The sequence below is a fragment of the Mobula hypostoma genome, chromosome 10 (assembly GCF_963921235.1).
Source record: "Mobula hypostoma chromosome 10, sMobHyp1.1, whole genome shotgun sequence".
NCBI lineage: Eukaryota > Metazoa > Chordata > Chondrichthyes > Myliobatiformes > Myliobatidae > Mobula > Mobula hypostoma.
In genome coordinates, this window is record NC_086106.1 from 6,313,580 (window position 1) to 6,326,647 (window position 13,068).

The following is a 13,068-nucleotide window of genomic DNA, read 5'->3' on the forward strand; positions in this document are numbered from 1 at the left end:
ACGGCCTGCTCCTGTGCTGTACTCTTCTCTGTTCTACAGTACGTTAATTCTAACTGTGTTCTCTCATCTACAAATTGAGCGTAATGTCTGTTTAATTTCTGTGAATAGGCGCTGAGGGGGGCTGTCATTCCATCAGGTGGTCGGTGGGCTGGACGAGGAGAAGTCAACTCAGTGCCCATCTTCCCTTGAGTACAAGCTCCAGCCAGTCTCGCCGTACCTCGGCTCTGCAATGTGATGCCACTGCAAGTTCGTTTTTCACTGCACCTGCACACACACGTTCCTGTGCAGATGACAATAAACTTGACTTTGACCTTGCTCCTTCTGTTACCCATTTCCCTGAGTAACGAACAGCATAGTTCTTTGCCACAGTAATTGCTTGCTTGACCTGTGCTCTAGCCTTTCTGACTCGTGCTCTGGAATGCCCAAAAACCCTGCACCTCGCTTCTCTTCGACCTCTCAAAATTTTCATATTTCCCCTTTTCCTCCTCCTGTCAAAGTGGACAACCCCACCACGTCAGAAATTGTATTCCATTTGACGGATCTTTGCCCTTTCACTTAACCTATCCATATCCTCCTGTGCCTCCCCCATGCCTTCCCAGCAACCACACTGCTAGTGCCTTCACCCACTTCACATAGAAAATGCAGCATATAACGTGGCCAAGTGGTTACGGCATTGGACTAGCGATCTGAAGGTCGTGAGCTCGAGCCTTGGCCGAGACAGCGTGTTGTGTCCTTGACCAAGGCAGTTAACCACACATTGCTCTGTGATGACACCGGTGCCAAGCTGTATGGGTCCTAATGCCCTTCCCTTGGACAACATCGGTGGCGTGGAGAGGGGAGACTTGCAGCATGGGCAACTGCCTGTCTTCCATACAACCTTGCCCAGGCCTGCGCCCTGGAGAGTGAAGACTTTCCAGGCACAGATCCATGGTCTCGCAAGACTAACGGATGCCTAAAAATAACAGCATAAGACACAGGAGCTATAATCAGGCCATTCGGCCCATCTCTCTGCTCTACCATTCTATCATGGCTGATTTATTTTCTCTCTCAACACCATCCCCTTGCCTCCTCCACCCATAACCTTTGATGCCCTGACTAATCAGGAACCCATCAACCTCTGCTTTAAGTATAACTGATGACTTGGCAATGAATTGCGCAGACTCACCACCCTCTGGCTAAAGAAGTTCATCTGCGTCTGGGGTAAAGGGACATCTCTGCACTCTGAGGCTGTGCGCGCTGGTCCTGGGTTCCACTAGTGTTGGAGACATTCTCTCCACCTCCACTCTATCTAGTCCTTTCAACTAGATGGCCGATTTTTTTTTTTAAAGAGACTCCTGGATGGCTACATGGAGCTTAGAAGAATAGAGGGCTACGGGTAAAGCCTGGGTAGTTCTAAGGTAGGGACATGTTCGGCACAATTTTGTGGGCTGAAGGGCCTGTATTGTGCTGTAGGCTTTCTATGTTTCTAACACCGCCAAGATGGAGGATGTTCATCGCTGCCTTAATGCCACGGGAAGTACCTGGATGCAGAGGACACAGCCTCTGAAGAGGAACGTCCATTTAAAACAGAGACGAGGAGGAATTTCTTTAACCAGAGGGTTGCAGACCTGTGGAATTCGTTGCCACAGGCGGCTGCGGGGGTCAAATCACTGGGTATATTTAAGGCAGAGGTGGATAGGTTCTTGATAGGTCAGGGTTTGAACGGATATGGGAAAAAGGCAGGAGAATGGGGTTGAGAGGGAAAACAGCTCAGTCATGATGGAATGGCAGAGCAGACTCGACGGGCAGAATGGCCTAAATCTGCTCCCATCTCTTACGGTCTTATGGGATCACCGATGTTTCACGCTGAAACCCGGCATCAGGACAACTGACGGTCCCATTCCCTCCGCAGGTGGCGCTCGACCGGCTGAGCGCCTCCAGCGGGTTGGCGCTTGGCCGCATTTAACCCTGCGCCGTTCCACTGTCGACCCTCCGCTGACATCAACACGCAACCCTTGCACCACGAACTTTGACCTTCCATAATAGCACAGCGACAATCGCACTGATCAACAGAGCCGGCAAACACCCGACATGGTGGTTCAGTTCCCGCTCCAGACTGTAAGCTCGGTGTGGCACCTTTGCGGCCTACAACCAATGGATCACTTCCAGGGACCCTTTATCCCACGTTCTCGATATTTATTATTACTATTTCTTTCTTTTTGTACTTGCAGGGCTTATTGTCTTTTGCACGCTGGTTGGCCGCCCTGTCCGTGTGGACTTTCAACGATTCTATTGTGGTTCTTGGACATATTGAGTAAGCGCACAGGAAAACGAATCTCAGGGTTGTATATGTACTTTGATAATAAAACTTATTTCGAACCTTGAAGGAGTTTGTATATTTTTTTCCCGGGACTGCATGGGTTTCCTCCAGGAGCTCCAGTTTCCTCCCACAGTCCAAAAGGCGTACGGTTGGGGTTAGGGTAAGTGGTGGGCATGCGAGGCTGTCGACACTTGCAGGCCGCCCCAGCGCACAACTGGACTGAGTTAGTCACCGATTCAAACGGTGAATTTTACCGCAACACGCACAAAATGCTGGAGAAACTCAGCAGGCCAGGCAGCATCTACGGAAAACAGTTTCGGCCGGAAACGTCGACTGTTTATCATTTCCATAGGTGCTGCCTGACCTGCTGAGTTCCTCCAGCATTTTCTGCGTGTTGCTCGGATTTCCAGCATCCGCAGATTCTCTCTTATTTGTGATAAATCTCACTGTATGCTTCTATCTACATGTGACTGATAAAGCTCACCTTTAAAATCTTATTTTTAATCTTATAAATTAGGAAAATATTTACATTTCTATGGGCCCTTTGCAGACAACGCAATAACGGGAGAAAAACTGTTCTCGTCAGCGGGAGAAAGCGGGCAGAGATAAAATTTCAGGCATATGATACGAGTAAACGATCTGAAGGAAAGTTTCCTTTTTACGCAGAGAGGGACGATGATCAGCAGTGCAGTGCCTGGTGCCCGGAGTGAAGGGAAGGCTTCATTCTTATGCGAGGCCTGTTATAGCGTCAGTAACAGAATCCATTTCCAGAAAAACGAGGGGTGACCTCACTGAAACCTATCAAAGGCTGAAAGGCCTCGATAGAGGGGATGTGGAGAGGATGTTTCCTGTGGTGGGGGAAGTCCAGGACCAGAGGGCACGGCCTCAGCACAGAGGGGTGTCCTTTTAGAACGGAGATGAGGAGTAATTTCTTCAGGCAGAGAGTGGTGAATCTGTGGAATTCGTTACCACAGATAGATACGGAGGCCAAGTCTTCACGTATATTTAAGGCAGAGGTCGATAGATTCTTGATTAGTCAGGGCATGAAGGGATACGGGGAGAAGGCAGGGGATTGGGGCTGAGAGGGGAAATCGATCAGCCAGGATGGAACGGTGGAACAGACTCGACGGGCCGAATGGCCTAATTCTGCTCCTATATCTTCTCTGAAGTGGATGGGGACCAGAAGGTAGACAATGTGGGGATTGACCGAGAGAATGAGATTGGGAGCCGTAACGGATTTGACAGGCCGAAACGCCTCCCGCTTCACCGAATTTTTAAACTAAAAACACAGTTCCTATTGTAAGATGGGAAATTCCACAGCCGATGTATGCACAGCAAGATCCCACAATAAGCACAGATAACAACGTTCCTGAGGGAATTTTATTTTCCCACGGGATACCTTGCCTCTAAGAGGGCCACAACCTTGTCACAGGGTTTGGAGGCTCGTGTTCCTCAATGACCCGGAGAGCGACGTCGGCAGGGCCTTGTGCTTTGGCTCATGGTGGGTCACCCTTGCCAAACAGGTCAAAGGGTAGGAGGCCCCCCTGGAGTGCCCTCCTGTTCCATCGGATCATGGCCAATTTATGCTGAGCTCAGCTCCCCTCAGCCCTCACTCCCTGATCTTCCACCTTAAACAGAGAACATTCAACTGTCCAGCACACATCCAGGCCATTCCGCCCACAGTGCTTGTGCTGAGTACAATGCAGAACTGAACCAAACCTCAGCTGCCATACCAGTCCATTACTGCAAACCTGTGCGTCTACCCAACAAGGACCAAATTGCATCTGCCTCCTCCATTAACACTGGCGGCTCGCGCCAGACGCCCGCATCCTAGTGGAGGGGGGGGAAGAGAGGGGGGAAGAGGGGGGGAGAGAGGGGGGAGAGGGAAAGAGAGAGAGAGAAAGAGAGAGAGAAAGAGAGAGAGAGAGAAAGAGAGAGAGAGAGAAAGAGAGAGAGAGAGAAAGGAGAGAGAGAAAGAAAGGAGAGAGAGAAAGAAAGGAGAGAGAGAAAGAAAGGAGAGAGAGAGAAAGAAAGGAGAGAGAGAGAGAGAGAGAGAGAATGAGAATGTGTGTACAGGGGTTGAGGATGACATTGAGACAAGGAATAATCCCAATTCCATTGCCCTGTCTGGGAGGAGTTTGTACGTTCTCCCCGTGACCGCATGGGTTTCCTCCGGGTGCTCTGGTTTCCTCCCACCGTCCAAAGACGTACTGGTTGGTAGGTTAATTTGTCATTGTAAATTGCCCTGTGATTAGGTTAAATCAGGGGGCTGCCGGGCAGCGGGGACAAAGGGCCTGTTCCACACTGTATCCTGATGGGGTGGGGGGGTGGGGGGGAAGAGACTCACCTTTGTCCGCCCATTGATCCCGTAGTTGCCCAGCCGTCCGGAGCTGCAGATAATCAGCTCGTCGATCCTGGCCATCAGCTCGCCGATGCTCGTGCAGTCGGGCTCCGTGCCCTCCACCCAGGCAATCTTGTCGCCCCGGATGCTGCGGGTGGGGACGCTGAGGGGGCTGACCACACGGCCGTCCATCAGGGTCCCATTGCGGTGCAGGGAGAGCACCTCCAGCAGGACCTTGCCGCCCAGCACCGCCCCGAGGAAGTTGTCCTTGACGCAGATGCCGTAGCTGTTCATGCAGGGCACGATGTACTTGTTCACCAGCTCCAGGGTCTGCCACCGCAGCTGCGCTCCCGGCGGCCCCTCGCCGTGGCCCTCCAGCAGCCCCACTCGCTCCCCCTCAGCCTTCCTCCTCTTGCAGGCCGCCACGGCGTCGCAGTGCCCGTTCGCCAGCCTGCCGCTCCCCCCACCTTCCCCGTTCTCCAGCCTCTTCCGCTTGAGCTGGGCGCCTGCCTCCCCCTGCCAGCCGCCGGGCACCGGGCTGGGGGTCTCCCCACCGCCCGAGGCCTGCCGGGTAGGGGGGAGGGCGCAGAGCGGGTCAAGGGGGAGCAGGAGGTCGCCAGGCGGGCAGCAGTCTGGGTGGCACCTCCTCGAGCACCCGCTGCCGGGCACGGTGCCTACTGTAACCACTGGGGAGTCCTGGGGTGGAACCAACTGGATGGCAGCTGCTGTAGCAAACCGATTGCCAGGCGACACTGTAACCAATCGGGTGCCAGCGGATGTAAGCAACTGGGTGCCAGGCGATACTGTAACCAACTGGGTGCCAGCAGATGTATCCAACTGGGTGCCAGGCGATACTGTAACCCATCGGGTGCCAGCAGATGTATCCAACTGGGTGCCAGGCGATACTGTAACCAATCGGGTGGCAGCAGAAGTATCCAACTGGGTGCCAGGCGATACTGTAACCCATCGGGTGCCAGCAGATGTATCCAACTGGGTGCCAGGCGATACTGTAACCAATCGGGTGGCAGCAGAAGTATCCAACTGGGTGCCAGGCGATACTGTAGCCAGCTGGGTGGATACAATGTCTCTGCCCGCTTCGCTCCTCTTGCCACCTTCCGCCGGGCACAGGAGCTGGCAGGGCGGGCTGCAACCAGCCGCCGGCTCGCCTCCGAAGCCCTCCAGCCCCATGCGGACGCCCTGCGAGGCGGCCGATCCCCGGAGCCGGGGACGCGGCGGCGGCTGCGGGCGGCGAGCGGGGCGAGGGGCACCGGCGTGGGCAGCGAGCAGACCCGCGATCCTCAGGCACTCGGGCTGCGGCTCTGCCATCCCGGCTCACGTCCCCGGGCCATGACTCGCCACCATCCCGCTCGCCCCGAGACCGCGGCGGAGACGCATCCTCACTCCCCCAAACTTGGCCCGCCGCGCAGTATCATTTCCTGCCGAGACACACAAACGCGCTCACACGAAACACCGACGGGGCGAGACGGGGAGGCTCCTCCGCGAATTGCAAACGTCCGCGATCTCCCGGGCGTTGCATTTAATTGGTTGCATAGACTCCGAGTTGCATTGAGCGCCGGACCAGCCCGGGAACCCGCCACCTTTTCTCCATCAGCCCTTGTGTCAATTACACGTGCACACCCGCACCACGTGACCCGGTAAACACAGCGAGCCCCGGCACTTCCGCGGCGCCGCCGGCAGGGGGCGGCGGTGGGCGCGCTCTTAAAGGCGCAGGCACCCTGGGGGGGGGAGGGGCGACCTGCGGAGGTGCCCACCTCTGCACCCACCAGCATTGAACATTCAGCTCAAATGTGCAAAGCATCGCCCACCATCGAGCCATGCTCTTCTCAGGTAGAAGGAGAGCCTCAGGACCCCCACCAGCAACCTCACAGACAGTTACCACCCCTCAACCATCAAGCTCTTGAGCAAAAGGGGATAACTAGTCTCATCAATTGAGCAGTTCCCCACAACTAGTGACCTCACTTTAAGGACTTTTTATCTTGTTATTACTATTTATTTATGATTAATGCTATTTATCTATAATAGAGCCATCTCTATTTCCTGAGGAGACTGAGGTCCTTTAACATCTGCCGGACGATGCTGAGGATGTTCTACGAGTCTGTGGTGGCCAGTGCTATCATGTTTGCTGTTGTGTGCTGGGGCAGCAGGCTGAGGGTAGCAGACACCAACAGAATCAACAAACTCATTCGTAAGGCCAGTGATGTTGTGGGGATGGAACTGGACTCTCTGACGGTGGTGTCTGAAAAGAGGATGCTGTCCAAGTTGCATGCCATCTTGGACAATGTCTCCCATCCACTACATAATGTACTGGTTGGGCACAGGAGTACACTCAGCCAGAGACTCATTCCACCGAGATGCAACACAGAGTGTCATAGGAAGTCATTCCTGCCTGTGGCCATCAAACTTTACAACTCCTCCCTTGGAGGCTCAGACACCCTGAGCCAATAGGCTGGTCCTGGACTTATTTCCTGGCATTTACATATTACTATTTAACTATTTATGGTTCTATTACTATTTATTATTTATGGTGCAACTGTAACAAAAACCAATTTCCCCCAGGATCAATAAAGTATGACTATGACTATGATTTGCATTTGCACAGTTTGTTGTCTTCTGCACTCTGGTTGATCTTTCATTGATCCTGTTATATAGATTTGCTGAGTATGCCCGCAGGAAAAAAGACCCTCAGGGTTAAAAAGGATCAAGTGCTTTCCTGGCGTGTCTGATGGATAAACTCTTCTCAGGCTTCCAGCCGGGTACAAATATTGATTTTAACTGATGTTTCAATGACAAACTCTGCCATCTTCATCAGGGGTGATGCCTAGTCTGGTGGTATTTACACCCCGTCATCCATCACTCCTGATTGGTTAGTGCTCATCCAATCAGGTTTCCACTGTCCTACCTTGGTTACAGTCAAATTCCAGTTCTTACTCAGAGTAAGACATTGCCGATTGTGAACAAGGAGTCACCTGATTGGATGAGGACTAACCAATCAGGAGGGATGGACAACAGGGGTATAAACACCACTGGGCTGGGCGTGCCCAGGCTTCATCCCTGACGAGGATCCCAGAAAACCAAGAGATAGGAGCAGATATAGGCCATTCAGCCCATCAGGTCTTGACAAAGTTTCGTCATCGAAATACCGCTTAAAATCGATACCTGGTGGCTGGAAGCCCGAAAAGATTTTATTAAACTCGGGGTTGTATGTGGTGACTTATGTGTACACTGAAAATAATATTTATTTTGAACTTTAAACTTCAAAGCTGAGTCGTTGCTGCAACACGGCAGATGTATCAGTTGTGTTGCACAGACCAAGATTAAATGCTGGAGGAACTCAGCTGGTCCAGTAGCATCTATGGAAAAGAGTAAACAGTCGATGTTTTGGGCTGAGGCCCAAATTTTCCTGTGATTAGGTTAGGTTAATTGAGTTTGTTGGGGTTGCTGGGGTGACATGGCTCGAAGAACTGAAAGGGGCCTACCCCACACTAAAATACAGTAAAATATCTACATTACGCCCTTCGAGGCTTTTATAAATTTCATTCAGATCAGCCCACGTTCCCCCACACTCACAAAACGATAGATCTAATTGTGTTTGTATTACGACAGGCCGGGATTAGCCGAGAGAATCGCTGTTTGGATTGCGGGAGCACCTTCATCGAACAGGAGAATCAGCAGCCTCAGTGAAGATCACATCCCAACAGTGAAAGAAAACTGCATGAAACACAAGAGGGTCTGCAGACGCCGGAATTGCTGAGCTACACGCACAAAAAGCTGGGACGAACTCAGCAGGTCAGGCAGCGTCTATGGAGGAGAATAAAGTGTTGATATCTTGGGGCTGAGATACTTCAAAGTTCGAGCAACATACACAAAACGCTGGAAGAACTCAGCTGGCCAGGCAGCATCTGTGGAAAAGGTCCCACACTGCCTCCTCCTTCACTACCATTCAAGGCCCCAAACAGTCCTGCTAGGTGAGGTGACACTTCACCTCCGAGCCTGTTGGGGCCATCTACTGTGCCCGGTGCTCCCGGTGCGGCCTCCTGTATATCGGTGAGTCCCGACGCGGATTGGGAGACCGTTTCGCCGAGCATCTACTCTCCGTCCGCCAGAGAAAGCGGGACCTCCCAGTGGCCGTCCATTTCAATTCCACTTCCCTTTCCCATTCTGACATGTCTGTCCATGGCCTCTTCTACTATCGTGATGAGGCCACACTCAGGATGGAGGAGCAACACCTCATATTCCGTCTGGGTAGCCTCCAGCCTGATGGCGTGAACATTGACTTCTCTAACTTCTGGTAATGGCCCCCCCCCCCTTCATCATACCCCATTCCCTTCTCTCTCTCTCTCTCTCTCTCTCTCTCTTTCTCTCTCTCTCTCTCTTTCTCTCTCTCTCTCTCTCTCTCTCAAATGATCCCCTTATATATCCATCACCTCCCTCTGGTGCTCCTCCCCCCTTTTCTTTCTTCCAAGGCTTTCTGTCCTCTCCTATCAGATTCCCCCTTCTCCAGCCCTGTATCTCTTTCACCAATCAACTTCCCAGCTCTTTGCTTCCCCTCTTCCCCCTCCCCCTCCCGGCTTCACCTTTCACCTTTCACCTTGTGTTTCTCCCTCCCCTCCCCCCCCCCCCAGTTTCCAACTATGACTCCTCATCTCTTGTTCTTCGCCAGTCCTGCTGCAGGGTCTCGGCCCGAAACGTCGACTGCACTCCTTTGCCGCAGACGCTGCCTGGCCTGCTGAGCTCCTCCAGCATTTTGTGCGTGTGTGTGTGTGCATTGCCGGGATTTCCAGCGTCTGCAGATTCACTTTTACCTCAAAGTTGAAACTACATTTGTTGCCAAAGTACGTACGCAATATCCAACCCTGGGAGATTCGTCTTTACCGCAGGCGGCCACTAAACAAAGAAACGCCACGGAACCCATTTGGAGAAGAACGCCAAACACCCAAAGCGCAAAAAAGAGAGAACAAATCACACAAATGGGAAAAGACGAGCAAAAGACACACAGAATATCAAACATCAAACCACTAGAGTCCTTGAGTTCAGTGCCGTGTCATCCAACCATCGTCAGGAAGTGGGTAGAAGCCAGAATTAAGATAACCAGGCTGGAAGTGGCTAATACAAGGGGGCACGTTGATAAGGTGATTGGAGGAAAGTACAGGGCTGCGGGGGAGGGGTATATTTTACACAGAGAGTCGGGGGGACGTGGAACACCCCACCAGGGGTGGAGGAAGACAGATACACTAGGGACATTTGAGAAACTCTTGGGCACATGAATGAGAGAAACAGGAAGGGCTACGTGGGAGGGAAGGGTTGGACTGATTTTGGTGTAGGCTAAAAGGTCAGCACAACATTGTGGGCTGAAGGGCCTGTATATTTATTTATGGGGATACTGCGTCAAATAGGCCCTTCCAGCCCTTCAAGCCACACCGCCCGGTAACCCCTGATGTAACCAGTAACCCCCGATTTAACTGGTAACCCCTGATTTAACCGGTAACCCCTGATTTAACCAGTAACCCCTGATGTAACCCCAGCCTAATCACAGGACAATTTACAATGACCAACTAACCTACCAACCGGCACGTCCATGGACTGTGGGAGGAAACCCAAGCGCTCACGGGGAGAACGTACAAACTCCTGAAAAACCCGGGGTCGCTGGTACTGTAAAGCACTGTGCTGACCACTACGCTACCATGCTCTAAGTTCTCTGCTCAGCAATGTGGCGTGATAGATGAATATTGTTCAGAACACCGGGGCAAATTCTTCTGTAACAAATAAGTTGAAGGAGCAATATTTGCTTCGTTTATAATTTCACTTTGAGTCAAATCCAGTTTATTGTCATTTAACTATATGTATACCGTCAAACGAGATGATATCTCTCTGAACCAGGGTGTAAAGCACAGTAGTGCATATAACACACTAACACGATAACTTAGGAAAGTAAGGATGAAATCTACAATTGATAAACAGGATGAAATCTACAAATGATAAACAAAGTAAAATCCATAAATTAAATATTTTCAGGTACAGAACAGATTATCCAGTGACACTTCGTTTGTGATACGACAGGGAGTTCAGAAGCCTGATGGCCTGAGGGAAGAAACTGTTTCCCATCCTGACCATTCTTGTCTTTATGCATCGGAGTCTCCTGCCTGATGGTAGAAAGTCAAAGACGATGCTGGACGGATGGGTGGGGTCCTTGATAATACTAAGGGCCCTGCGTACGCAGCGCTCCTGATAAATGTGTCTGATGGATGGTAGGGAGACCCCTATGATCCTCTCGGCCATTCTCACCGTCCTTTGTAGGGACTTCCGGTCCAATGCTCGGCCGCTCCCAGACCAGATGGAGATGCAGCTCGTCGGGACGCTCTCAGTGGTGACCCTGTACAATTCAGTGAAGATGGGGAAATTCCCACTTTCCTCAAGCTCGTCAGTGCAATAATGGAGAAAGCACAGCAGCAGCTCTACCTCCTTAAACTTTCCCTGCACACGGTCAAACGTACTGGTGGGTAGGTGAGCAGAACCACACACAATACTCTGAATCTGGATTCACCAGCTGCTACCAACTGCAGCCTAACATCCCACCTCCTTACGAAGACCAACAGGCCAAAACCACTCACTTCGGTTCTGTCTACACCTGACACCATTTTCTTTCTTTCTCTCTTATAAAGATCAATAATTTCTCAAAAGTGGCAGGAATCACGGATCTATTTGCCAATTTACTTTTCGTGCCGCTCGGACTTTTGACCTCAAACCCCTGATACTTGGACTTGACCCATTATCACTGAGGCAGGCACAGGTTTAGAAACCCCGCTGAGGTCTAAGCAGTACCACGTGCTCTGGGTAATCCAATCAGTGAGATGGAACGTACAGGTTTCATATTTTAATCTTCCTCTATTCCCCACTCTGACCTTTCACTTCTCACCTGCCTACCACTTCCCCCTGGGTCCCCTCTTCCTTCCCTTTCTCTCCTCTCCTTTCAGATTCCTTCCCCTCCAGCCCTTCACCTTTCCCAACCACCCGGCTTCACCCGTCACCCTCCAGCCGGCCTCCTTCCCCTCCGCCCACTTTTTTTTATCTTGGCATCTTCCCCCTTCCTTCTCAGTCCTGAAGAAGGGTTTCAACCAGAAACATCGACTGTTTATCCATTTCCATAGATGCTGCCTGAGTTCCTCCAGTGTGTGCTTGTGTGTGTGAGTATGTGTGTGAGTGTGTGTATGTGTGAGTGTGGGTGTGTGTATTTGAATGTGTGTGAGTGAGTGTGTGTGCGTGTGTGTGAGTGTGTGCATGTGTGTGTGTGTGAGTGTGTGTGTGTCTGTGTGTGTATGTGTGTGAGTGTGTGTGTGTCTGTGTATGTGTGCATAAGTGTGTGTGAGTGTGTGTGTCCGTGTGTGAGAGAGAGAATGTGTGTGTGTATTTGTGTGTCTGTGTGTGTGAGAGAGAGAGAGAGTGTGTGTGTGAATGTGTCTGAGAGAGTGTGTGTGTGTATTTGTATGTCTGTGTGTGAGAGAGAGAGAGAGTGTGTTTGTGAGTGTGTGTCTTTGTGTGTAAAAGTGTGTGTCTGTGTATCTGTGTATGTGTGCATGAGTGTGTGTGAGTGTGTGTGTCCGTGTGTGAGAGAGAGTATGTGTGTGTGTACTTGTGTGTCTGTGTGTGTGAGAGAGAGAGAGAGAGAGAGAGTGTGTGTGAGTGTGTGTCTGAGAGAGTGTGTGTGTGTATTTGTATGTCTGTGTGTGTGTGTGTGCGAGAGTGTGTTTGTGAGTGTGTGTCTGTGTGTAAGAGTGTGTGTGAGTGTGTGTGTGTGTGTGTCCGTGTGAGAGAGAGAGAGAGTGTGTGTGTGAGTGTGTGCCTGAGAGTGTGTGTGTGTATTTGTATGTCTGTGTGTATGTGTGTGTGTGTGTGTGTGAGGGAGTGTGTTTGTGAGTGTGTGTGTATGTGCTTGTGTGTGTGTGTATGCGTGTATGTTGCTGTGGATTTCCAGCATCTGCAGATTTTCTCTTGCTTATCACTAATGGAAGTTTGTTCTGCGCAATTTGACTGCCACGCTATGACATAGAAAACAGCATTTACATTGTGGTGGTGCCTGTCACGTCCCCAGCTGTTGTCCATGTGAGAGGCAGGATTTCTGGAACAGAAGAGTGGTGGATATGACAGGAATTACAAAGGAATATTCCCTGGGTCTTTTGGAAAGGAGAGGAATTGCAGAGTTACAAGGAACTGTGAAAAAAAAGTTCCCTCAAATGCCTCAGTGGTGACATAAATTTCTCCGAATTATTTCTTCCAGCTATCTGTTGTGTAAGTTGTTTTTTCTCTACCAGTCAGTAATTTCACAATAGCTGCCTCATTGTTTTTTCACACACCATCTCCAGTTAATGGCGGGCCTTCCCAGGCCACGGCTTTGGAGCTGTTTTATGCATGT

General features: G+C 51.1%; 1 protein-coding gene across 1 annotated transcript in view; it reads right to left on the bottom strand.

Annotated features, from left to right (window-relative positions):
• Positions 1-6,115, bottom strand: part of egln2 (egl-9 family hypoxia-inducible factor 2) — a 47,736-nt gene extending 41,621 nt beyond the window's left edge. Inside the window, exon 1 of the mRNA XM_063059940.1 lies at positions 4,647-6,115. Within this exon, the coding sequence (XP_062916010.1) occupies positions 4,647-5,966 (1,320 nt within the window). The 5' untranslated portion in view covers positions 5,967-6,115. The remainder of the gene's footprint in view (positions 1-4,646) is intronic.
• Positions 6,116-13,068: the final 6,953 nt, after the last annotated feature.